Source organism: Perna viridis, chromosome 2, assembly GCF_037379345.1.
Source record: "Perna viridis isolate PV_CMFRI_1.1 ecotype Kerala chromosome 2, ASM3737934v1, whole genome shotgun sequence".
In the NCBI taxonomy this organism is placed as follows: domain Eukaryota; kingdom Metazoa; phylum Mollusca; class Bivalvia; order Mytilida; family Mytilidae; genus Perna; species Perna viridis.
The window spans coordinates 40,900,916-40,928,883 of NC_142446.1; the positions used below are offsets into that span (position 1 = coordinate 40,900,916).

Sequence of the window (27,968 nt, forward strand, 5' to 3'; positions counted from 1 at the left end):
CACAGTAGGCACTATATTTGTCAAGATTTTGCACCTCACGAACGTTTGGTGAAAAATGACAAATACAGTGCCTACCCATAATGAAATAAGCATGAAACCCGGCATCCAGGAATTATCAATTAAATATAAACCACCCTGGCAATAAACTCGAAGAATACATATAAACTGGTGTCATTCCTAAAGAGGGGAACTATTAAGAAATCCATACCTTTGCTTTTATTTGGTTAGTCTCCATTTGGTTAGCAACAGATCTGCATGCCAAACTAAGGATGTATGTAGCCAATGCATTGTTACTATGGGAACAAGTATCTCTTATCCTCTGCCACCAAGGGGAAATGCTGTCACAATCAACCAAAACTTCTGCTTTATCTAAAAATCATTGTTTTGTTTCAGTACTGCGATTTACAACAGTGACTCTGGCATGAATCCAGATACATTGGTGAAGGCGGTTATAAGCTATTATTTATCATTTTTTGCCAAAATTTCCAAGAAAGTAAAGGGTTCCATTTTCTAACCCCCAAACACACCCTGGATACAACACTTTAATTTGACTAATTAGCAAGAAGGAAAACATTCACTATATAAGATCCTAAAAAAAAATAACAAAAAAAAAAGGAAGAAAATACATTCGATGTTTTTTTTTCCCCCGACTACAAATTTTACCTGTTAATTCAGTAATCACTTTGATGACATGGTATAATCCAGGTATACAGGTTATAGAAGGCTCCCCACAGGATAACCAATAATAAACCAACATATGCTAAAATAGAGAAAAAAACATTATATCTTAACATTCCAAACAATACCTAGTGTACACATCCTAATATGGTTTTAAAGCTAATTTATCCTTATACTTTTTATAAACTATACAAGACAAACATTACCTTAACAATTAACATAGTGAAGAAATTGAGTCATCCTATCAACTGTTCCTACTCAAATAACACAAAGGACAGAGGTCAATAGTTTAACTGTAATGTGGGTATCAATTTTTGTGGTTAGACTTCATTTCTATTTTGAGTTTTGAATTTGTTTACTTCACTTAACTAAGTAAGTTACTTTTCTTCTTTGCCAAACAAACATAAACAAAAAAAAAGATACTGTCATACCATTAACAGTTTAGGCGACAAGTAGCTATCCTGTAGTATAATGCCCAATTCACTGGCAGCCTTACTATCTTTAAGGGACTTTTCAAACAGAAACTTCACTGAAATGATATATTATATTCAGGAAAATAGTATGGAAATGTGACAGCAAATTTAATCGTAAATTTGTTTGTAAAAATAATTAACTAGTTTTATAAAAACTGATCCAAATCAACAATAAAGCCTACAAATTGTAACTTTACTTAACAGACTGGGGGACAAATAGTCCATTAAAAACAAATCTTCTAAATCTGAAATATTGTTGTGTTCTTGAAAAGGCAGAACATTCACTTACATAAACTCGAATCATAATATAGCATGAAATGAATTTAAAGACATGAAAATATGTTCATATCAAATGGTAATGTTGGTTCTGAAAGAAATGCCAAAGCATAGCTCACAAAATATTTACCCAAGTTCATCCTCTTTTCATCAGACAGATTGTTTATAAGTTCGTAGCCATGATGACTAGCCTCTTGTTCAACAACATGAGGCTGGCACTGGAAGCAATTAAGAAACGCTGCTGCAGTCATAACTTCTTTGTCCTCAAATTTGACCTTTTTAGAAGACTTTCCATTGTCACCTATGACCTTTTCATTTGTTTCATTTATATTTTTAGAAGAATGAAAATGATCAAGCTGGGCAACAATGTGAGTTGCTTCAGAGCTGGACAGTTCAAGTGACTTCTCTAGAATTTCCTAAAAATGTATACAAACATGAAGTTGCACATACATGCATACTCTCATAGCAACCAAACTGCCAACTACATATAGCCATATTTATTAATATTTATATGAATCCATCCATTGGGAGTTGAGGTAATTGTATTGAAATTTGGACTAACATAATGACACATGGATGGAGTGACAAGGTGATTCCAATATATACAAGATGTGCAAACAAATAGTTTTTTATATATAAGAATTACTCTACTATTTGATTAAACTTGATTAATAATTGTTCTTTCATAACAGCTGTAATGTATATATATTAACAATCCATTACCTAATACAACAACAAATTGAGTTATGCTTACACTGAATTTGTGAAGTTATCCAGCTTAACTGAAAAAATAGACATTACGTTATACACAGACAAAATCTGTAAAGAATCATTCATTCATAGTTCCAAATTTTGGCTAATGTTACCTCTTTGCTTTCTGTTTCACTAGGTTCCCTAGTAGCTTCATGACTTTTCCTTAACATTTGATAAGTCTGCAACAATCTATCCTTCAACTCACTGAATCTTACAAATATCTTACTGTCAATATCTAAAGATTCTAAAAAAAAAAAACTAGAAAAATTACATGTATTTAAAGTATCTTTATTCATGGGTACCAATTTTTGTGGTTTAGAGAAAACTTATCAGGTTGTTGAATTCATGGATTTGACAACTCTATCATGCAAACAAATGGAAAATTTCCTCTTCTTTGGAAACCAAATTTCTTGGTTTACCAAACCCAAGAAAGCCATGAATATTGGTACCCCAAAAACAATAATACTTTCACAGTAATAAAAATGATTTTAACTTTTTTCTTTTGGAAGTATACCATGAAATGAAATCTAGTATTTATTCATGTTCTTAACCCCCCCCCCCCCCAAGTTAAATATTCTAAAATATTGTAAAAATATGACATAGTGATAAAACGATCAGCAAAGACAGTTGAAGATGGAAAGAAACCTGTAGTTGCCCTGCGTCCTCAATGGAACAAAATGGATTAAGCCAAGCCATGTAAGTCTTAGCATAGTGATATATGTAGAAAAAAGTTTCTGACATATTACCTCTATCAGGAAATTGCAGTAGACAAGCTTTTAAAATTCTTCTCATTGCATCAACAGACAGATATTTGGTGGACAGAACTCTTTCTACACCCTAAAAGAATTATGAACTAAAATTGAGTGTCAAACAAATTCTAATGATAACAGATTAAGCACACAAAAAAGAGAAAGTTTATCTCAATTATTGTATTGTGGTATTAAATATATGAAATATCTGCTGGAAAAATGAGACATGTATCTTTCTAATGACTGTTTCTTATTTCACCTTCAAGATAAAGTACACCTTAAATGAGTTTACATTGATGGCACAAATACATGTCTGTGATTCACTAGTTGTATTCATTTTCAAATCAATGAAAAGAAGTATATATTACCATAGTTCAGTGACAGACTGACCATTCTTACCTGTTGTGCTATACTAGACATCTTCATATCCAGAATCAAAGACTTCAATGTAGACTCTAAAGCCTCTGAAATTAAGTAACTTTTCTTATTACTAAATTTTGAAATGATGTTTTAATTGTATTGGATGCTAAAACAGATGTTACTCCAACATTCTAATTACCGCAGGAGCTCAATCCCAAATTACCCTGTTACAACTCCATGTTTTTTAACTTAAAAATAAACCTGAAAGTAAGTAATTAACACTACTTATTGTAAGTATTTTCTGAGAATGAAACTTATTGTTATATTGCATAATATTTTTATAATAACTTTATAACTTTATAATAACTTTCATACATTAAAAGTTCTGAACTCAGTATTTTCAAATTTAATGACTAAATGGACAAATGTAAGCCACCGCCATGTCAGGACAGTAAATTATTGTACCATACCTGATTCTTCAACATTATCTTTCAAGGCAAGTTTCAACTGCTTAAGTAAATGAAGATCTCTCGCTCTTTTGCTGTTCTTGTCACTACAAAAAACCCAAACAAAATGTCTTCAGGCATTGTTAGCTCAAAAAATACTTAGAATACTATTTTAACTTTTGAAAAAATATAAAAATTGCCAAGTGGTAAGGGAAAATGGGGAGATATCACTGTTTTTTTTTCATCCCAACAGGAGTCAAGGTTTTAATTCAAAATCTCTCGCTTTTTTACTGGACAAAAGCTGATGACAATGTGAGGCTTGATAGACAAAATAATGTCATTAAACATTACATTGTAACTATGTTTACTCCTGGCTAAAAGGTATAGGTAATTCAAATAAAATTAAGAAGAAATACAAACACATTTTCCATTGTATACCTACAGGGGAAATTTTTACCTTAATGCTAGATGAAATGGTACATCAAGTGTTTTTATTGTTCCAACTGAGTCTATCAATGCACATTGGAATGTCCTAGATTTGACCCCTTTACATGTGACATTGTTTAATCCCAGGTAACCATAACCTGGACAGATCAGCTGACAAGACTTGCTCACATTAAAAGCAGCAACTCTAGGGCCATTTCCTGCTGTCCAGACCTATGATAAACAAAATCAATCAGTAAGCGAACTTCAAATTTAAATAAAAAAACATCACGGGAGACACCAAGTTAAATACAGCAAATTGTCTTGGTTTAATACATTTATGTGATCTTACTGTGAAACAAAAGCTATTACATTTCCTACATTGTTGGACAATGCACAAGTTCTGGACAGAGATTAACCTTTGTTCATGAATGTGCTTGTAATCCTACAGTATCTCATAATAAGCTATCATACGTTTTAAACTTAAGAAAAGTATGAACTCTTTATCTATTTATATCATTAAATTCAATTAAACAGTATGTTAAAAATTTCTGTTCATTTTGACAATGATTAAAGCCTCACCTCAAGAATTCCTCTCCTTGGAGCATATATAACAAGGAATTGGGCAACTCGTCTTTGTTGTTTCATATCATCCTGCTGATTGTCTTCTTTAACTTGAATCCAACCAAGTTGAGCATCTCTGTAGCCTAGAATAGGACGTAAGTATAAGTTAGCAAAAGATCTGTGATCTGAGATCTCACTAATGATACCCCCGCTTTCAATCACAATATAAGGAATGTAAACAAAGTAATTGGTTTAATAACAGGAAGTTGTTGAATTTTTCTGAAAATGGATCCCACTATATGGCATACCCAAGGAAGTATGTCTTAAAATTTCTGAGCAGTTGCTGAGAAAAGTATGGAAAAAATTGTCAAAGACAGACAGGGTAAAACAGTATACCACTCTCCTTCTGAGATATTCAGCAATCTGGCTAAGATCAAAACCAAGACTGTAAACCTTCAGATAATTATCAAATGAAACTAAGAAATTACGTGTTTTAACTTTACAGTCTTCATTTCATTTCTTTTAACATTTCAAGAATTATCATTTAATTTCTTACAACATAGAACTTCAAATCCTGAAATCAAAGCTTATCTTTATTTTGAATTTTATGTAGGAGTCCTGTTATCATAATAATTGTGTGTCTATGGAGCTTTAAGTACAAACCTTTCCACATCCTGACCGCTGTGCCTCTATCAATATCAATGATGATGACACGACCGAAGTTGTCTGTGGTGGCAGCATAGTTGTTGTTTGGTGAAAGGTGTATGGAATCCCCTAGTCTGGTCTTGTCCGGAATTCCAAAACTGTAATAATATTGAGTAAGGTCAAGAGCATTTCTACTTGTAAATCTTACCTCTGTAATCAAAATGTTCTGACAACATATATATTCTTTAATAGTTGAAATGAAATGTATTCTAAATTAATTGAGGTTTCCCCAATATAGTTTTCTTAGAACTTGCTGCTTTCAAATGAAGAGAAAGTTTAATGCTGTTGCTATGGTGATTTCTGGTTAGTGTGTGAAGCTTATTGTCCGAAATGTAAGTGAACTAGATGAAAAGTGTCCATTAGACAAATATATCCTTCCATCCCTTAAATTTAAATTAACATTAAACAGAAGGTGGATGTGGCACTGAGCTTAACACAGACTTTAAATTGTTCCCATGAAGAGAAGCATTTATGTGATGAAAAACTGTGAGACGAAGGTATACAAATATGTACAAACAGCAGAAGCGATTGATGCCCCCATATAAATATGTACAAACAGCAGTAGGGATTGATGTCCCCAAACAAATATGTACAAACAGCAGAAGCGATTGATGCCCCCATACAAATATGTACAAACAGCAGTAGGGATTGATGTCCCCATACAAATATGTACAAACAGCAGAAGCGATTGATGCCCCCATACAAATATGTACAAACAGCAGTAGGGATTGATGTCCCCATACAAACATGTACAATCAGTAGCAGCACTGGATGCTTTCATACAAAAAGGCATGAACAACAGAAGCATTTCATGCCCCCAACACAGGTTGGGCATACTATAAACTACAGAAAAAAATACTCCAGAAATATAAAAATAAATGAATAACCTCATATTCAGTGGTGTAGCAGGTTCAATCTTTGGTTTGGTTCTGTCATCTTCTTTCTGTTTCTGACCAAAACCTAACCAGCCACTGAAATTAAAGTTTAAGTATACATGTAGCAAAACCAATTTTGTTCTATAATACCTAACAGTTTTAAATAATATATTATTATTTACATTATAAAAATAGTTAAATATTTATTTTCTGCAAGTACATGTATTCATTAAATGCTACTTGCATAGCAATCCAAGATTAATAACACTCGTTGAGTAAGCTGATAAAATTTCACATCATCACATAAGAAAAGTATGTAATACCTTGCAGCTGACATTAATGCAGACTTGAGTTTACTGGCCACAGCAAAGGCAACTTCTGATAATATTGGTTGTGTACTGCCCTAAAATTATATTATTTAAGTCCATCAACCAAATATCAAAGGTATGTCCTGCTTATAAACATAATATATAAATACTGAAATACCAAACCAATGTAAACATAGGTCAGGAAATGATACCGTATTTTACGGACTGTAAGTTGATGTGGAGTATAAGTCGAATTGCCTAATTTTGACCAGAATCGACAAAAAAAAACATAGATAAGTCGAATTTGGCTGATAAGTCGAGGGTCTGATGTGTGCATTTTTATCGTACGTGTCAGTGGAGATCCGAGTTGAGTGGTTTGTTTTCAACAGCATATTATTCCAGCGATGTTACTAAGTATAAGATTTCTGAATTAAATAAATATCTATGTTTTTGTTAAAGTGTACTTTATCCGCAAGTTCAATAATTTTTATTGAATGGCGTGTCAATGACTCTCTGAAGCCATAGATCATCAGGAGTACGAAATTGTAAACATGTCAAACATGGGCAGCCATGTGTGAAATAAGCGGGAAATTTGTTTGATGAATTGGTCATATTTACAAGCAGTAATTAGTAAACAATATTACCTGGTATTATGAAATACAATGAATAATAATTGTTACCTGCAAATTTGGTTGCAATTAGCCATTTAGATAACACCTTAACTAATTATGATTTGAGCCCATGCGAATATTACAACATACCGTAAATGGGTATAAATTTGCATATTAAAGGACCGATAACTCCAAAACACTCGATAATGTTTTCCAAGTTAAAAAAAGAGTTTTGTTAACATATCTTCTAGAGTTTATTTATATATTTTACCAGTTTCAAAGCTTAAGAGCTTTTATCAACATCATCAACATATTAACATCAAACAAAACTGAACTAAACAAATCTAATGAAATGCATTGTAGATGAACATTTTTCTTGAAAAAATATATTGACTTATAGTCCGGAAAATATGGTACTACAAAATGTAAACCAGAACTTGAATTAAAAAAAATAATCACAAAGCCTGACAAACTATATTCTATAAGCTATCAAAAAGTCGATACTCAGTATTAAATACAGATGTTTTAAAAGGTATATGTTTGTGATAATAGTCTTTTCAGTTCTGTAATTGAGATCATATAAATTTATGAGTTAAATCTCGACTTATTGAAAATAATACCTCAACAGCACTATAAAAACCAACAAAATGGCTGACACCAGAAGTAACATATTTAGTGGCAGTGGGTGGGGCTGATCTAATGGAGGCATTTGGTCCACTCATAGAAGCTGACTTCATCTGATCAAATGGATTTGGTGTGTCTGCACCTAAAATAAACAAAATCAAGTCTGTCAATACTGTATTTGATTAAAGGTGAATAGGTACTAGGTAATACATTTCAGTATTTTCCCCATGTGGATGGCCACTAAGCAACCAGTCTACTTACCACAAGTACAACAGTCCTGTATCTTCTCCTGTCCCTGGAGTCCCCATTTCTTATAAGCCAGAGGTGGAGGTTGTAGTGATGTATCACCTGCTGTAGCTGTGGTATAGGGAAAAAATAAAGAATAAAATATACATGTAGAAATATATATATAAGCTTATTTTTTAAAATTGTGAAATAAAACTAAAAAAAAAAACAAAAACAAAAAAACATTTGTCATGAAAATCATAAAAATAGGAATACTTGGAATCTTAGATATATGTTGAATAGTAAGAGAATGTCAAGAGATTTATATTAGTAGTTGTAAAGGTATTTTCATATTTTTCTCTGCATAGTAGACATAATTAATGCTGTTTTCTTTATAATTAATTGTGTTTGAGAAAAAGCATAATAATGATTTAAGTCTACATGACGTAATGAGTAATCAGGTTTGGTATTAATCAGAATGTCTATGTATGTGCTGCTTGACTGTTTTTATATATCCACAAAAGAGGATTAAAAGTAAACATGAAGTTGAATAGCACTATCGAAGAAAACTGATATTGGACAGCAATCAAAATATCTTACAATATTTCCCTTATCTAAATAAGCCACAAGCTGCCACATACATATATCACATTAGAAATTAATCCATCTAGTTTTGGCCAAGATTTTTGATACAAAATCCACACTGTGAAAAATAGCAAACAAAACAGGAATTTGGTATTGGACAGCAACCAAAACTACTTACTACATATATTCCATTGGTACCTATATTAAGTCATACAACAAATTTGAAACCAATCCAACCATTGTGTGCCGAGATAATTGGAAAGAAATTTGGACAGACAAGGTGATTTCAACATTACCACCCAATCACCTTTGAGTGGAGGTATATTTTTTACTTCACTTTATTTTCTGCTCATACGCATTGAAACTAGTCTATAACAAACTCTGATTATACCATTAAATGGTCAATACCATACCCCTGGCTACTTGATTCCTACATGCTCTCAGTGATTGATAAAAACTGAATCCATCCACTGTTACAAGAGCTTTATGGAACAAAACTACAAGCTCTTCATGCTGAAAAGGGTTGTCAATACAATACATTAAAGAATTATTGCAATATTTGAATACTAATACAAAGTTGTGGTTGCAGTTTTCTTCATTGGTTGAACATTCAATTGTTTGGAGAGTTTTTAATTTGGGGATTCTTTTAAGTATCCCAGTATTCAAAGAGAAATTTAACACTTTGTTTAGAAATTTGATTAGAATTCCTGGCATGACAATTTCACAAAAACAAGAAAAAATGGTACCTAATGATAGACACTTCCATCACAATACCATCTAAATGAAACTTGAACCCTCAAATTAGTTATTTAAAACTGACAAAATTTATATAATAAAATGAATAAAAAATCGTTAAACCATACAGTTCTACATTTTCTACCAAATATATGTCAGATTTAAACTTTGTTTGCTATAACATAATGCTGTACATATGTTACCTGTTCAGATAATCCTAGGTATCGAGGCAGTTCATAAGTTCTGCACTTAATTTTCTGGACTGGTTCTGAGTGCAACAGCTGAGATAACAATAGGGTACCAGTCTAAAAACAGAATGGAATATTGGTAGTAATTCTAAAGACATAAATTACTTTTACATCATCATAAATCACAAAACACACTCCTAGTTGTTCTTTTTTTGTTTCCTAGCTTATCATGTTCTTTTTTTGTTTCCTAGCTTATCATTCTTTGGTGAATGTTACAAAAGTTGTATAAAAATGTTGACAGCACAATGGGAAGACATTTTGTGACTACTTGAAACAAATTCTCTATGATATGATAACGGTTGCTATCAATTATCAGTATTCCACTAAACAGGCAAATATTTTTCATGTGAAATTCATGTTAATTGAGCTTCATGTGAAATTCATGTTAATCGAGCTTCACATGAAATTAACATGATTTTCATGTGAAATTCACTAAACATGAATTTCTCGTGAACATTTCATGTGAATTTCACATGAAGGCTCCATTCAATTGAATTTCATGTGAACTCTGTCACTTAGTTTATTTGCTCAATTCAGGTGAAAATCATGTGAAATAATTTTGTCTGTAATGGGAAGAACCAAAATCTGCTGCTACTCATTTCTTTCTCTTTGTGATTTTACAATTAGAATACGGTATATGTTCTCATGTGATAACAATGGTTTTACGAGAATGGGTACGAATCTACTATTCAAATGCATGGGGATTTGTCATTTACAGTGTTAAGTATTTAAATCAAATATCACGAGAATAGGTATGGTGTATATGTCAAAGAGACAACTACCACACCAGGATGATAATGTCAGCCCAAGGCCAACCATTAGTCTTCAATGAAAAAAACAAAGAAATCCTCAACCCAAAGGGCAGGCTGCAGCTTGCTCCAAAACATCATTACACACAAGTAACAGAGGCAAGAAATTCCTGACTTGGGACATGTACAAAAATGTGGTGGGGTTAAAGTATTTGTGCGTGATCACAACACTCCCCCTTTAAAATCTGGCTACCGTGGAAAAAAATACTACACAAATAAACAAATCTAAAAATCAGTTAAGAAAGGCCTGACTCCATTATTACAATGAAAATAATGAAACTGAATATAAATTACACAAATGTACAAAATAAGGACTATGAAGAATCAGTCCCAATTCTTCCCATGTGGAGTTGAGAGTCATGGTACATCCAATTAGGACATGATCTATGTCATACCAACAACTGCTTTAAAATATAGTGTAATAAAACATCTTCTAGTGAAAAAATACACAACAAATGATAAAACTGTAAAGAAAAACAATAAATTGAAGATTTTGCATTGTAACACGATATTTTAAGATCCTGGAAGTTAACAATAAAATGCAAATCGGTTTCTGGATTTCAATACAAGATCCTGGAAGTTAACAATAAAATGTAAATCAGTCTGGATTTCAGTACAATATCCTGGAAGTTAACAATAAAATGTAAATCAGTTTCTGGATTTCAGTATGTTCTACAAGGAAATTCCGGCAAGGAAAGTGAAACAAGAACGATTTTTACAAATCCTTGGGAAAATGGCTAGTGCTTTCATACAATTTTGTTACAATAATAACTAATTCTATAGACAGTTCCTACAAGTTTAATGAGTGACTAGACAGGTTTGAGATCATTGTTCCATTGGAATTTTTCTCAGTCTCTGGTATGCTACTAGTATTTTATTGGTTTTTGTCCAGAATGATCTTTTCGAAATTTATAACTGGACCAGGTTTGAATTTTCCATAAATTTAGCATACCTCAGTGTACATTCTCAGGTATCCAGAAGAAAAGCCAACAATAACACAAGTCCAATCTGGTGCTCCCTGAGTACTCCTGCAAATACAAATCAATATCTTTAATTTACAACACAAATTGTGGTTTAGTACAAGATTTTATTGAACATATCAATTGGAGTGATTGCCAGATTTTGAGTCTTATTGTTCTTGCATTTGCTAAGATATTTTATACATAATAAACAGCCATGTCAAATCCATACAAGACCCTGGCAGAAAACTTCTTCCCAGCAACAATTACCATGCCATGTCCTAATTGCAGTCTAAGCTTTGTAATGTCTTGGAAGTTTGAATGAAGTACAAGTACTTATTTATATTCCGCCAGTATATGATAAATACCTTTTTTGTGATGCCAGTGGTAAACATAGTACTGCAGTTACTGTTTCCCTGTTGACAGAAAAAGGTTACAATAAGACACATGTATGTAACATAGGACAAGGATTTATTTTTTAAAAGGTGGGGGAGGGGGGGTTACGAGATAATCAATAAAACATTTAGAAGTGGTAGACAAAAAAGGGAAATAACTAATATTGCATGAAATGGCACCTGCTTAAAACACTATATTCTACTATTCTTTACTATTAATATCCCAGAAAATAAGAAGTAATTTGTTACTCAAGCATGTTTTCTTTAGTAATGATTTACATAGTACAAAATCCAGCTCTTGCTTCCTTCAACAGGATTTATATTTACCCTTCTTCCAGTTTTAAGCTATCCTTGAAAGTTACTGAAAACTTAGAATCTTTGTCTCCTGGATCCCATTTCTCTACAAAATCAAGTTTATACAATACAAACATGCATACAGAACAGTGTAGTACTAAGACATTAGTTTCATGCAAATACATGTGTATCAATTGGTAAAATACAGAGAAAGTACATGTATTTGTGGGTATCAATTTTCAACTCCACCTTACAAACGAATGGAAAATTTCCTTATAATTGGGAACCAAATTTCATGGTTTACCAAACCCACAAAATCCACGAAAATTGGTACCCCACGAACAATAGTACTTTCATAGTAGATTTGTCTATTCTGAACTACAAAGGGACAGATTTACTAACCCATGTTTAACACTTATCATTTTATAAAAACTTCAACTTACTTTCTTTTATTTCTAATTGGCATATTTTGAAGTTAAAATGACATCTGAATCCTAGCACTCAAAAATTATAATTATTTTTGTCATAGTCGAGTCATATTAATGACATCACCAAATACTGCTTCTATGTAGTTTTCAAAGAATTTGTATAAAAATGTGAAGTTATGAGATATCCATAAAGAGTACAGGCTTAGAAAAACCAAATATTTAGCCAGAAGTTGTAATGATATGAAAGGCTGTTTTGTAACTACTGAAGAGTTTAACACATGTACTCATGTTTTCTACTGAAAAATGTCTTGTGAAAATAAGTGTTTTTCAAAAATTTGTCTCAATTTTTGTAATTTACTTAATTATTGCCTTCTGTATTAGAGAAACAAATACATGAACAACAATAAAACTTGGCTTTTAATGAAAACAAACATTTAACAAATGAATTGACATTTTCAAATTTATTCAGCACATTTTTGCTTTGAAGGTCGATTTTTGATATTTCCCTAAAATATACCTTCATTTTGATGTTACTCTTTACAAGCCTGCAGAGAGTTGTCTTTAAATGCTCAATAGAAAAAACTGTACTGATCCAACATGACTAGAATTTTACTATGGCATTCAGTATAAATTGTACATACATGTATAACAAAGTATTATTTGAATTTGGAATCATTTTGGAATTAAGAAAATAATTAAAAAATAATTATAAAACTTACCCCTACTAAGGGGGTTAGTCATGCTGTCAGTTTTCCTGGTCTTTTTCTAACCAACTAACCCTACCACTTAGCCTATGCAAGGGTTAGTTTCACAAATTATTTTTTTTTATCATTTTCTAAATTCCAAAATAATTCCAAATAATATCTTGTTGTATGTAATGGTCAGCCTTTTGATTTTCATCACGCATAAAAATACATACAAATCATTACCTTTATGAGAAAAAGAAATGACTGAGTGACAACTAGTATTCAAAATAAGACAGCTGCAATTACAAATAAAAATGTATTAAACAGAAACATACATGTACATGTACATGTATATCAAAATTTACTGCCAAAAAGGTTTTAATGTTTACGTGAGAGTAAGACCAGCTTTTTTCCATTAGCCACTGCCATCAAATCACTGGCAGGAGAAAGGGATATGATACAATCTTGCAACCAATTGTGTTTTGTGTCATCAGTTGACTCTGATGAGTCAGATTCTTCTTCTTCCATTGGTTCATCTTCATTCCAACCCCAGTCTTCTGTCCATCCATCATTACCTGGAAAAATTATAACATGTTAATCCTTATACTCTGTATAAAAATGTTTCAATTTTTAGCGTTGACACTTCTACTTCCTCTTAGTTACGTGTAGGGACAACCCATTAACTGAATGGATTGCTGCTTGATAGTGCACTGTATGATCTGTGATAAATTTATGGTCATCAATGTATGTAGTGATACATGAACCTAAAACACCTACAATATTGAAAAAAAAATGATCATATTGCTTGATCAAATTTAATTAAACATTTATTTGCAGATATACACTACTAAAAACACAAATTTTAATTTCTCCACTCTCCACAGTGGGGATATTATGAGTGGAGTCACAGCGTCTCCACTCTCTACAGTGGACTCAATATTTCAAAAATTGTCCGTAGTTTACTGCTCCTGTCTTTATACCATGGTATATCTAACAAATCTAGCAGTTTAATAACATTTCTTAAGTTATGGATAAAAAAAAATATTGAAAAGTAATGAAATGGAGCAATTTTGTGCCTAGTTTTTACTTCAGTGGATCATCTGAATATAGCTGATATATTGTTGCTCAGGCGTTAACCCCAACAATCAATCAATCACTTTGGTGGAGTCACAGTAGAGTACCAGTGACAGTGTCTTCCCCAGAATTTTTGGATAGCGCTGTATTCAGTGTACATGACATGACATTAACAGGTCCCATGTCAAAATGTGCAACTTCCTATTTAATGTATTAATTCAAAATTGATCTGTGTATTCAAAATGTAAATTGCTGTTTATGTTTATATAAATTATTCATAGGTAAATATTTTACCTCTTTTCTTCAATTGCAGTAATTATAACTTTAATACACTTTTTTATTTTTCCTTTTTACATTTAACACAATATATGATAAGTAATTATTCATTAACATTTCCTCTAATTCGTACACACCCAGGGTTCTTCATTGATGTTTTACCTGTAAATTTTTAATGACAGCAGCCCCATTGGAAATTACAATTTTTCATTTGTTAGGGGGCCTTAATGGCTCATTTGAATATGTATATATTTAATATTCAACTGATTAAAAGCATTCACTATAAAACTCTTATTCTAGTCTTCATAACTTTCAGTATATTTGTAGATTAAGAATTATCTAATCAGGTACATGCAATAGACAACTCTAATTCATGTAGCCAAAAATTTTCATGAAGTCAGTAGTGTGGAGCTAACATAGTTGCCAGGAAAACACACAGATCTTATTCTTGTTACTTAAAGTTGACACACTAGTTGTATTTTTTCTGTTTTTTTAATTAGTGTTACAATGTATGTTATGATGAAGTTTATTCCTGACAGAAACCCCATATCATAACTTAAACAAGAGGCTCCCAGGAGCTGAATCGCTCACTTTGTTGAATTTTCCCTTTCAAAGGCAATAAATTAAACAAGAAGTTGTCCAACAATTTTGACTCAAGAAGTCTTTGGTAGGACTTATCACAAGATCTTTTCAACAATTAAAAGTTTCTTTTAATCTATCATAGTTTTCAAGATACTGACTGAAAACTATTTAAAAAAAAAGTCATTTTTCCCCTTTCAAGGGCAATTACTCTTACAAGGAGTCTGAAGACTTTTGTAGTCCTAATAATAAGGATCATTTATTTGGATAAACCTAACGGTTTTGGAGATATATGTGAAAAACTACTGTCTGACCCCTATGATCTATTTTTAGTAACAGCAGCCATGTTTTTCGACGAATTAAAAATCCCCACATCAGTTCCATGCAGTATACCCCAAGGAACATTCATACCATGTTTGTTTTCAATTGGCCAAGTAGTGTCAGAGGAGAAGATTTTTGAAAGAAGTAACATTAAAAATAGCAAAAATCGTTGAAAAAGGGCAATAACTCCAACATGGCTTAGGTCTCACTAACCACTTCTAACGTTTCCATTGCTTTACATGTTAAAAAAGTAATTTTCAAAGTCTCACTGTGAATTCCCAGGACAAATGACATCTTAAAGCTGCATACTGTTGCGAAGCTTGGAAAATAAGGCTTCCAAAATCATTATGCTAATGGTACCATGATAGTAGAAATTCTTCACAAAATTTACTTGAATAAATAATACTGAAAATCCACATTTTTACCTGTTCTGCTAACTGACAGCATGGAGGCAAATTACTCACATATGTAAACAATATTCATACACTTTTGTAGTTAATTACATATATGATTTTAAAGTACACATTCTCAGCTTTATTTTGACTACTTTTAATCATAATACACACAAATAATGTACTTACAATGCATATGTCTAGGTTCAGTGTGTTTTTGGTACTACATAGGGGGGTGGCCATTTGACCCGAAGTGGTTAGTGAGACCTTAAAAACATTTTATGAGTTTTTATGTTTTTCTTTTTTTACATTTTATGAAAGCTTGTGGTATTGTGAGTCTAATAAGACCAAAACTATCAAAATCAGACATAGGACTACAAAGAAATGGTCATTTTTATATCATGCCCCTCAGTGATGTTTTCCCTAAATTACTAAAAAATTACAATTTTAACTAACTTGTCACACCAAATTGATACCTATGATAATTCAAGAAGTTGTAATAGTAAATATCATTTATCATTATGAAAAAAGAACAGATTTCAACAATTTATATCGTACCTATTTCATTACTGTGTGATTCTAAGTCTGTGCTGTGTGACTATTTGAATACTTTGAATATCCCAAACAGTGACGTGTATTTCATGGATGACGTCAAGTTATAAGTCACTGTTACTGATAAAAATCTTGTTGCTATGTTGTTTTTTAAAATACCTTGCACAATGCACCTCTTAAAATATAGCCAGATTACCAATATCACTATACTGATTTTATGGGAAAATGGAAATAATGACCAGGAAAGGCAATTTTCCTCAAATTATGCATTTCTCTGAAATATGCCATAATTTAATTTATGGTCTCACTAACCACTTCTAACGTTTCCATTACTTTACATGTTAAAAAAGTAATTTTCAAAGTCTCACTGTGAATTTCCAGGACAAATGACATCTTAAAGCTGCATACTGTTGCGAAGTTTGGAAAATAAGGCTTCCAAAATCATTATGCTAATGGTACCATGATAGTAGAAATTCTTCACAAAATTTACTTGAATAAATAATACTGAAAATCCACATTTTTACCTGTTCTGCTAACTGACAGCATGGAGGCAAATTACTCACACATATAAACAATATTCATACACTTTTGTAGTTAATTACATATATGATTTTAAAGTATACATTCTCAGCTTTATTTTGACTACTTTTAATCATAATCATAATACACACAAATAATGCACTTACAATGCATATGTCTAGGTTCAGTGTGTTTTTGGTACTACATAGGGGGGTGGCCATTTGACCCGGAAGTGGTTAGTGAGACCTTAATGGATTAAAACTAAAATTTGGCCAGAGATAGATCTCTTCATGCTGAACACTTTTACCCATGTCAGAATTAAGTTAAACCTAACGGTTTAGGAGAAATAAGTGAAAAACTACTGTCTGACCCCTATGTTCTATTTTTAGTAATGGCGGCCATGTTTTTTGACGAATCAAAAATCCCCACGTACTTTCTATGCAGGATACCCCAAGAAAATTTCATCCCAAGTTTGGTTCTAATTAGTCAAGTAGTTTCAGAGGAGAAAAGTTTTGTACAACTGTTAATGACGACAACGGACACCAAGTGATGGCAAAAAAATGTAAGTCCATATTTTTTTTGTACACCACACCTGATGTACTATTTTTAAGCTTGGGGATTTTACAGTTTTGATTTTCCCACCATGTGCCCTTGATACACAACAACATGGCAATGTAAACAGAAGAAGGCCATTTCCTTTTTTTTCAAAGTGTTTAGGAAGTATCTGATGGAATAAATATTGTTTGGGAATTTAATACATTCTTTTATAAAATATATCAGCTTCATAATGTTGAAATCATCTTGTGATTGTGCAACATTCAATTTTGCATTTATAAATAACCACATGCTTTTGGCTAGGACTGAGTTACATGTACCTTTGACCATAGCCAGTTTTGATTGTTTCAGTATAGGATATTTGTATCTGATTGACACCTTCCTTAAAATCACACTCTACACGTTGACATACTCCAAAATAGAGTGGAGAAACACTCTTGGACCCACCTGGGGTCTGGGAGTAAGCCAGAGCATCAACAGAGCAGCCCAGCCAATGGTAGGAAATACTTCTGTCAGGTATCCCGAAGGCTGGGCTCCACTACCTCCAACTACTAATAGACATCTACTAACACAATACCCGTAAGGGGTGGTCGTGCGAGATCCATAAGGATAGACAAGGCTGTAAAAAACCACGGTTTGTCTTTCCTGAAAATTAATTTGTGGACAGGTGGGGTGACTGATAAAGAGTCTTGTCGGCAATTGGCTTCAGACACCTGTGCAGTCATGTGGTGATGAACAGACCATAGCGCGTTTACTGCTATCGGTTTCCAGTCAATTACTTCCGGACACCCATTTCCTATCGTAATTTATTTTTAATCCTCATATTAAACTTTATAGCACAGATTGGAGCAAAATAGTGCCGAGGTCAATAGTGCAGCACTTTAAGGTCCTGGGGAGAACACTGAGTGAAAAACATGAATGACTCCACTGTGTAGTGTGGAAAAATCAAAATTTGGTTGATGGTAATGTACTTCATATACATGTGACAGAACACGAATGTTTGATCAATAACAATGACCTTGCATTGAATACAATCTGCATGTCGAGTCATGCAAACAGATTTAGGTATATGCACATCATAAAGCTCAAATGACCAACAGCCAGGAGGAAGGCATGTACATGTGTACATGTACATCACATATCCACCAGTCCATTGCCATTGGCATTGGCAGTAAGAGTAAGAACACATTTATAATTCTATCTGTGAGTCACAGCTCTGTTTCAAAAACTGAAAAAAACTTGACACAGTAGTGAGAGAGAATACTGAGTATTGTTTTTCACCGACGTTAAGAGACATGTAAACTTATATATTCTTTAAGTTTTTCACTTCTAACCCCCCTTTTAAACTGAAAACTGATATAAAGCAACAGGACTCCAAATGAAATAGATAATCAAATTACCCGAGCTACTTCCCTGTGGAGTTTCCTCCTTGAGAGACGGGAAAAGGTATTCCTTTAACAATGAAATGTCTTGAAACTGCGCAAACACAGACAAATGGCATGACATTCTGCATCTGTTTATGTTCCACACCGTAACCGGAAGTTAAAATACTGTAAGTTGACTTTTTGGCGGGAAAAATGAAAAATGAATGTTTACATTTTTTCTCGAATGTAACTATCTTAACAACTTAAATGTCTGTGATTGAACAACTGGATATTAATCCTAGAATTATTCAAGCACTGCTGAGAGGTATTTTTATGCAGACAATGATCCTTTCTTCTAAAATTACCTTGTCAAAAACATCTGAACCCTTCATTGGCTTCATCTGTTCTTGTATCTTTTTCATACAAACGTTTACAATTTAATTAACTAATACTATAACATTCACGTTATTTTCGTCTCCTCCAGCAGATAATTTCTAGCGACCTCAGCCTGTGGCCCTCTAAAGGGATGGATATTTAAAATATACATGTACTTACCATTTTCAATATATGGAATGTTGGATGAAATGTTTTGAAAAAAATCATTGATAAAGGATACAAAATATTTCTCTTTTTGTAATATTTTATATTACATTTATTTCTGTTTTTTTGCAATAAAGATTTTATAACATATTAAAACAAGCTTTATTTATAAATAAATAAAAATATTAACATATTGTTAAAATAAAGCTTGCATTGTTTATAGCTCACATGGCAAATTGTGCTGAGCCACTGAGTCACTAATGTCTTATAAGAATGCCAGTTTAGGTTCATTTAACAGCAATATGGCAAATGCAATGCATGCAGTGAACTTGGTACCAAATAAGTTTGGCAGATTCAGACTTCAGTACATGGTTAAGACAAGAAAAGGTGACAGAAGATATTAGAAAATGTTTATGTATTGTCCAATTTTGTACAGCAACAGCAAATAACTAGCTTTGGGACTCTACACCCAAATGCACAGAACACAGCTATATTAAAGGCTGATGCAGTAATCAGTTCAATAAAATGGATACACCAAGGAAACCAAACTGTTACCTATATATATATAGCTAGCTACTACAGTACTTGAACCGATCCGCGCAACAAAAATTGTGATCAGTCATCGATCAGTTTCCGGTCAGTCATTGATCAGTCAAACCAATCAATTAAACTGGTGATTGCATCACGTGACCACGATTTTATTGTCTTCTTTGTCAATTTTACACATATTTACATAATGTAATAGATTTAAACATCAATTTGTACTTTTATTTTACATTTCTTTTATTTCAAACAGATCTTACGTTATTTTACATAACAAAACTGTGATCAGATCGGTCATTGATCTGTCAGCGATCAATCAGTCAACGGTCATTGATCTGTCAAATCGTTGCGTGGATCGGTTCAAGGACTGTATACACATAGAGCCAATCTATGTTCAACAGAGTACATTGACATCAACTCAGACCACAAATACATGTACATAACAGCTGAACTGCCTTCGTTCTACGTCAGATGAAATAAAGAATCACAAAGACTACCATCTGTACAGACATTTAACTTGGCGGCAAATGAACACAGACATGTGTAATTGATAGATTTCTGATAGATGACGATGGCAAGCACAGAAAATACTTATACTTTCTGCCATATGGAACCTTGCCAAACTTGTTTCTGCTTTTCACCAAATATACAGGAGTTATGGGACTTGTATGAAACCACTAACGTGAAAAAAAAAATTCAACATTCTATTACATTGATGTATCACCCAGAGTATAGTGATTGTTTTGTCCTTACATTTTGAAAATGTCTATTGTTTTTTTTATGCATCAAATAGAATTCAAACTTCGAGTTCATTGAAGTGTGCTTTTCAAGCTTTTAAGACAAAACAAATAGAATGCACCACTTATTCGTATCTTGGGTTGTAAATTGTAGTCGGTATTGCTCTCCGAAAATTAAGGAAAACCTCCAGAAATTGTGACACTTGGTGGGTATGCTCATATTCCAACCTTCCATCTGCTACTCTCAATACTGTTAAACATTAAAGTAAAATTTCAAGGAATCTTTGTGACATACAATGTATATGACACCTCCTTTTTCAAATTGGAACTTAATTATTTTTATACCCCCGTCTTTTAATACTGAAAATATTATGGTATACTGGTGTCCTTCAGCCTGTCATTCATGTTTTGCATGATAACTCAAAAATGCTGCCACCAATTTTTGTGAAATTTTGGTGAATTTTTCTTTTGATTGATGTGACGTCTGTTCTGATTTTGATAAATTTCCAAATTTTGTTTTTGAGTTCATGGGATTTTATTTTTTTTTTTCAGACTATAACTTAAAAAACTTGTTCAGTAATTTCATTGTGGTTCTTTCTTTACACCAGCCAAAGCTCCCTTTCAGTTTTTGAGGATTTGTGATTTTATGATTTTATTTATTTGTTGTGCTTTACTTATCAGCAAATATAAAGAAGTTTGATGCAGTATTGAGCTTGTCGAATCCAGACTTACAGCGATCTACTGGACTGAGTCCCTCAGATGTTTCATCTCTGAAAAAAGCTGTTGCTGAGGCCATTCCGAAGCTTCCATGTGTAACAGGTATTCATATTCTGATGGTCTCATTATACAACTTCAAGTATACTTTATTTAAAACATTGGCATAATTTTGAAGTTCTAATGAGGCAGTCTGCACCTGCTTCCAACTTTTCTGTTGGGTTATTTGGAAAGTTACTGTTGACCCATTTTTTAGGTGTTGTGAACCTGATTTTCATAGGATTGACATTTGCTTCTTCAACTCACAAGATTCACAATTAAAGTAAAAAAATGAAACAAAAACTGTGATGATACATGTATAACTTTGATTTAGATACATGTATATTATGGTTGACTGGTTGTTCATCAGTTATTTACACATTGTACAAAAGGCTTATACTGTGAAAGTACTATTGAAAAGGAGATTTCCATTGATTTGAACCATATACTGAAAGCCTCAACAGCACGAATTCAACAATCCACAAACTTATGTTTCTTCCCTAATCCACAAATTAAAATACTTTCACAGTAGTAATTTTGTTAATTTTGCATGAAATATATGTTAGTAGTCTTTGTACTAATGAATTTTTGTTTGTTGAAGCATTTGATCTTTTGAATGACAAATGTCCAGACACACTTATGGTAAAGAAATTGACAACAGGATGTAAATTGTTAGACCAAGTTTTCCAAGGAGGACTTGTGTCCCATGGTATAACAGAGATCTCAGGAGAAAGTGCCAGTGGTAAAACACAACTATGCCTGCAGCTGTCACTGAATGTACAGTTACCTGAAAACTATGGAGGCTTAAATGGGGGTAGGTCAGATGTTATGAATGAATTACTGATGTCAGTCCAGATTTTTTTGTGAGGGTTTTTTTTTGTGAGAGTTCGTATTGTTAGTGCTTTAGTTTATTATGTGATGTCTTGTTTTCCTTATCTTCAGTTTTTATGTGTAATCTATTTCATTCAGTTCCCTACATTGTGTGGGTAGATTGCTTTGTTTCCTTCAGTATACTTTTGCTAATATTTATGACCTTACTTTGTACTCAATCATTTAATACCCATACATTTGACATATTGTTGAAAAGTCTTGGTCATTGAAATGCCTTTGGCATATGACGCACTGTTTAATTGTTAGTTCACCACCTTTTCAGTGGTGAATCCAGAAATTTTGAAAAGGGAGGGTGTGCTCAAGTGATTTCCAGTTTCATATATAATCATTGAATATAAGATTAGTCTATGAAACATTTCAAATATTTATCATTTATTTTGAAAAAGGAAGCCAAATCATATTATATATATTTTTGTGTTACAAGAAGAGCTAAATAGAATGGGATGAAATCTTATTAGATCAAAGTATGCACTTTCCTCTGAGAGATAAGGAGAAAAATATTTTGTAAATATCATGAAGTATAGTTTTTGATAAATCTGATGTAAGGCTTTGATAATTGAAAAGCCTGGAGTCTAACCACTGAGCATTTGTGAGTACTATGAGAACTGATGCATTATTCGAAGAATGAAATATCTGAATTTTTAGGTGCAGCATATATCTGTACTGAGGATGTGTTTCCTAACAAGAGATTATATCAGATGATACAATACTTCACCAAGAAAACAGAGAAGGTTTTAGCTACCAAGATCTCCTTTGGTGACAATATATTTATAGAGCACATATCTGATGTGGTACGATGTGATATTATCATCTTCATTGCTTTGTAAATGCTTTGTTATATATATTTCTAATTATAAAAGAGGTAGAGTAAATAGGAGTTTAAAAAGCCCAATGTATCAAAATATATTTATTGTAAAAGTGTTAAAATATAATAGCATTGCAGTATCTTTCACTGCTTTTGCAAACTTGAATATTCTGGTCAATCTAGGAGCATAAAAATGAAAAAAAAGTCTGTAAAAATGAAAAAAAAATGTCTATTGTTGTTTTACAATCGTACTTTGTATGAAATGAGTGTCTGTATGTGAGTTACCAAAAAGATATTTTACCTATAATTGCCTATGACTGAACCTTTTTTCCAGTAGTTATAAACCAGTGTATAGACTAAATATTAGCAAATTACCAATTGTCTACTTTTCTGCACTTTCAATGAGTACCTCTTTTATTTGCTTCATTAAATTAGTACCAGTAAGATGACCTTATTTTGAGTTACTTTAAAGAGTAATCAAGGGAACCAAGGTTATAGTGGTAATCAAAAGAATGTAATCCAGGGACAAAGATCAGACATGGAAAACAGACATACACAACAAAGAACATTAAGTAACTAAAATCATACATACAAAGTAACAAAAGTAAATGAGCAACTCGGACTCCACTAAAAACTAAAAGTGGAAAATAAATATCAGATCATCATTTCTGAATATATTTTATATATCTTGGCCTCAACTAGGCCTTGATGAAACTATATCCATTTGTATGAGAACTGTCATGATTCATCATGAATTTCATTTCATATAAGCAGAATTTAGAAATGTAATTGGTTTTATTATTTTCTTGTTATTTATTATGTATAATCTTTTGAATGTCACTACTTACTAAATGACCCTTCTGTCTGTCCCCAGTTTTTATACACAAATCTTACAAGTAGATGAAACTTGCACACATTCTTCATCAGATAATGTCATTGTGCACCTTTTATTTGATTTCCATCTAAAATACTTAATGGGTTTCCTGATGCAAAATATGAACTTCTTCATTTGTCGACCCATTGGGGACAGTTTTATTTGCAACTTCTTATGGCAGTCATTTAATATATTGACAGAGTCTTTAAATAAGGATAGCATATGGTGGGCCTTTATTTTTAATTTGAGAGTCATCAAACTTACTGTGTAACATCTTTCTTAGCTAACCTGGCCTGTCATCTGTTGTTGTTAACAATTTTTTAAAACTCTTCTCCTCTGACACTACTTGACCAATTACAATCGAACTCAGTATGAATGTTCCTCAGGGTGTTCGACATAGAACTGATGTGGGGGGGGGATGTTTGATCTGTTGAAAAATTATGGCTCAGACATGATTTTCTTCCGCTTTTTCAAATCTGGAATTTACCGTTAGGATTCTTTGTTTTTATTTCTTATTTCATTAATTTCTGCTTTTTTGGCTGGCTTCGTAAAACCATGTCTGATGGCTGCCATTATGGTACTGACAACAGAACATACTGGTCAGACAGAAGTTTTTCACATATATCTTCATATATGTAGCCATATTTTGACAAGGTAAAAATGTTTAGCATGATGAGATCTATCTATAAGTTTTTGTGTTAATCTGTTAAGCCATGTTGGAGTTGTTGCCCTTTTCAACATTTTTTTTTGCTATTTTTAATGTTATTTCTTTCAAAAATCTCCTATGACACTCATGAACCAATTGGAACCAAACTTAGTATGCGTTTTCCATAGGGTATTCTGCATAGAACTTTTGTGGGGATTTTTAATCTGTCGAAAAACATGGCTGCCATTACTAAAAATAGAACATACGTTTCAGACAGAAGTTTTTTGCATATATCTCCAAAATTGTTAGGTAAAGCCAAATTCTGACAGGGTAAAAGTGTTTAGCACAATGAGATCAGTGATCTATGTGTGTTAATCTGTTAAGTCATATTGGAGTTATTACCCTTTTTTGATGTGTTTTTTTTTGCTTTTTTTGAAATGTTATTTCTTTAAAAAGTCTTCTCGGACAATACCAGACCAATTAGAACAAAACTTGAATGAATTTTTCTTAGGGTATTCTTCATACAACTGATGTGGGGATTTTTGATTCATTGAAAAACATGACTGCTGTTACTAAAAATTGAACATTGGAGTCAGACAGAAGTTTTTGCACATATCTCCAGAACTGTTAGGTTTAGCCAAATTCGACTTGGATAAAATGTTCAGTAAGGTAAGATCAATCTGTGGTGAAATATGCATGTAAATCTGTTTAGCAATGTAGAAGTTATTGCCCTTTTTAGTTTACTTGGCCAAAGACCATGTGAGCTATTGCAATCACTCGGTGTCCATCGTCGTCGTCGTCCACCATCATCCGTTGTCGTCGTTAACAATTATACAAAACTCTTCTCCTCTGAAACTACTTTACTAATTAGAAACAAACTTGGTATGAATGTGTCTTGGGGTATCCTGCATAGAACTGATGTTTGGATTTTTGAATCGTCAAAAAACGTGGCCACCATTACTAAAAATAGAACATAGGGGTCAGACAGTAGTTTTTCGCATATATCTCCTAAATCGTTAGGTTTAGCTGAATTCTTTCAATAGCTGAAATGATTCATATTATTAGGACTACAAAAGTCTTCAGATTCCTTGTAAGAGTTATTGCCTTTGAAAGGGGAAAAATGACTTTTTTTAAAAATAGTTTTCAGTCAATATCTTGAAAACTATGATAGATTAAAAGAAACTTTCAATTTATGAAAAGATCTTGTGATAAGTCCTACCAAAGACTTCTTGAGTCAAAATTGTTGGACAACTTCTTGTTTAATTTATTGCCTTTGAAAGGGAAAATTCAACAAAGTGAGCGATTCAGGCTCCTGGGAGCCTCTTGTTTAAGTTATGATATGGGGTTTCTGTCAGGAATAAACTTCATCATAACATACATTGTAACACTAATTAAAAAACAATTTTTCACATATATCTCCAAAACCGTTAGGTTTAGCGTAATTCTGACATGGGTAAAAATGTTAAGCATGATGAGATCTATCTCTGGTCAAGTTTTGGTTATTAGCCCGTTAGGCCATGTTGGAGTTATTGCCCTTTTTCAACGATTTTTGCTAGTTTCAATGTTATTTCTTTAAAAAATCTTCTCCTCTGACACTACTTAACCAATTGAAACCACACTTGTAATGAATGTTTCTTGGTGTATTTTGCATAGAATTGATGTGGGGATTTTTGATCTGTCAAAAAACATGGCCGCTGTTACTAAAATAGAACATAGGGGTCAGACAGTAGTTTTTCGCATATATCTCCAAAACCATTAGGTTTAGCCAAATTCTTTCCATAGCTGAAATGATCCTTGTTATTAGGACTACAAAAGTCTTCAGGGATAAAAGTTGTCAGATGACTCCTTGTAAGGGTTATTGCCCAGAAAAGGGGAAAAATGACTTTTCTCTTGACAGTTTTCAGTCAATATCTTGAAAACTATGATAAATTAAAAGAAACTTTCAATTTATGAAATGATCCTTATGATAAGTCCTACCAAACACTTCATGAGTCAAAATTGTTGGACAACTTCTTGTTAAATTTATTGCCTTTGAAAGGCAAAATTCAACCAGGTGGGCGATTCAGGCTCCTGGGATCCTCTTGTTTTGACCTCATTTTACTATTTTAATGTTATTACTTTCAAAAATTTTCTCCTCAGAAACTACTGGACAGAATTTAATGAAAATTGATATGATTATTCCTTAGGTTTGAGCATGAGGAAATTTTATCTCGGAGAAAAACATGGCTGCTTTTACAAAGTAAAATGTTACTAATTTTAAAGGTGAGTGATTCAGGCTCTTTAGAGCCTCTAGTTTATCTTTTGATCATATTTTTACTTAGGAGGGGAGCAAGGGTTTTCTGTTAGTGAGCTTAACAGGGCAAGGCCGAGAAAAAAATGCATTAAATTTTTACATCAGTAGATATTGCCGATAATATTTTCCAGGATGGTCTTAAGAACTGCATACAGAAGAAGCTTCCTATTCTGTTGTCTAAAGGAGAAATCAAACTGGTTGTGGTGGACTCAGTAGCAAGTCTATTTAGATGTGAATATGATCACAAAGATATGATTCAAAGATCAAAGGACTTGTCATCTGTAGGAGCTAGTCTACATCAAATCAGTAATCAGCACAATATACCTGTAGTCTGTGTAAATCAGGTAATGATAGCTATATGGGAATATGAAACAGTTAACTTATCTACCATTAGATGATAATTCGAAGTAGAAAGAAAATACTTCAATTTAGGCTAAAAAAAATACTGGTAAAATTTGATCTCAGTGTGGAAATTTGGAATGTGTGTGCTGTGATTTATGTAGTTTCATGTATTTCATTGTAAATCAGCGATTTACTGTCACTTTCAATGAACATGGTGATTAACGATTAAACACATGACACTACTTTAATCAAAACTTGAGTGTATTGAAGTAATTGTTAGATACAGGTGCATCTTAGTTAGGGTTTTCAACGGATTTTTTTTAATGATATTCTTTTGTTTTTGGTGTTTTGTAACATGCTAAAATGTCCCTTTTGTTTTACAGGTAACAAGCTCCATGAATGCTAAGGACAAAAAATTCCTTCCTTCCCTTGGACTCACATGGTCCAATCAAGTGACTAGTAGGATAACACTAACAAGAACCAATAGACATATTATGATGCCAAGACAGTTTATAAACAATGCTGTGATTGGTGGATTTGAAACATGTGTTAGGGATCTAGAAGTGATATTTGCTCCACATTTACCTAATGTTATTGTGCCATGTATAATTGACCAAGAAGGGTTTAAAGGCTGGGATGGATGAATAAATATAGAATTAAATATTTTAAATCCTTGCCAAGAAGTAAGATGGTATACAGATTT

The 27,968-nt window shown here is 32.6% G+C and overlaps 2 protein-coding genes across 3 annotated transcripts in view; one reads left to right on the forward strand and one right to left on the reverse strand.

Moving 5' to 3' along the window:
• The window catches only part of LOC148625068 (rab3 GTPase-activating protein non-catalytic subunit-like), a 29,690-nt gene extending 10,683 nt beyond the window's left edge, over window positions 1–19,007 (reverse strand). The window contains exons 1-22 of the mRNA XM_088568306.1: window positions 18,878–19,007; window positions 13,599–13,784; window positions 12,129–12,201; window positions 11,775–11,822; window positions 11,400–11,475; window positions 9,594–9,695; window positions 9,069–9,168; window positions 8,107–8,202; window positions 7,842–7,987; window positions 6,626–6,705; window positions 6,315–6,398; window positions 5,386–5,525; window positions 4,741–4,865; window positions 4,193–4,392; window positions 3,760–3,842; window positions 3,329–3,393; window positions 2,927–3,017; window positions 2,294–2,424; window positions 1,558–1,843; window positions 1,110–1,207; window positions 664–760; window positions 209–369 (exon numbers count right to left, since the gene is read on the reverse strand). Of these exons, the coding sequence (XP_088424432.1) occupies window positions 209–369; window positions 664–760; window positions 1,110–1,207; window positions 1,558–1,843; window positions 2,294–2,424; window positions 2,927–3,017; window positions 3,329–3,393; window positions 3,760–3,842; window positions 4,193–4,392; window positions 4,741–4,865; window positions 5,386–5,525; window positions 6,315–6,398; window positions 6,626–6,705; window positions 7,842–7,987; window positions 8,107–8,202; window positions 9,069–9,168; window positions 9,594–9,695; window positions 11,400–11,475; window positions 11,775–11,822; window positions 12,129–12,201; window positions 13,599–13,784; window positions 18,878–18,983 (2,574 nt within the window). The 5' untranslated portion in view covers window positions 18,984–19,007. The remainder of the gene's footprint in view (window positions 1–208; window positions 370–663; window positions 761–1,109; window positions 1,208–1,557; window positions 1,844–2,293; window positions 2,425–2,926; window positions 3,018–3,328; window positions 3,394–3,759; window positions 3,843–4,192; window positions 4,393–4,740; window positions 4,866–5,385; window positions 5,526–6,314; window positions 6,399–6,625; window positions 6,706–7,841; window positions 7,988–8,106; window positions 8,203–9,068; window positions 9,169–9,593; window positions 9,696–11,399; window positions 11,476–11,774; window positions 11,823–12,128; window positions 12,202–13,598; window positions 13,785–18,877) is intronic.
• Window positions 18,999–27,926, forward strand: LOC148625069 (DNA repair protein XRCC3-like). Of its 2 annotated transcripts, none has more exons than XM_088568312.1 (6): window positions 18,999–19,166; window positions 21,343–21,480; window positions 22,016–22,228; window positions 22,951–23,096; window positions 27,055–27,267; window positions 27,649–27,926. In XM_088568312.1, the coding sequence occupies exons 1-6, from the start codon at window positions 19,109–19,111 to the stop codon at window positions 27,907–27,909; spliced, it is 1,029 nt and encodes a 342-aa protein (XP_088424438.1). In that variant the 5' UTR covers window positions 18,999–19,108; the 3' UTR covers window positions 27,910–27,926. The 2 variants fall into 2 exon arrangements, with proteins under 2 accessions (XP_088424438.1, XP_088424439.1); XM_088568313.1 differs by having other exon boundaries at window positions 18,999–19,087.
• The last annotated feature ends 42 nt before the right edge of the window (window positions 27,927–27,968 follow it).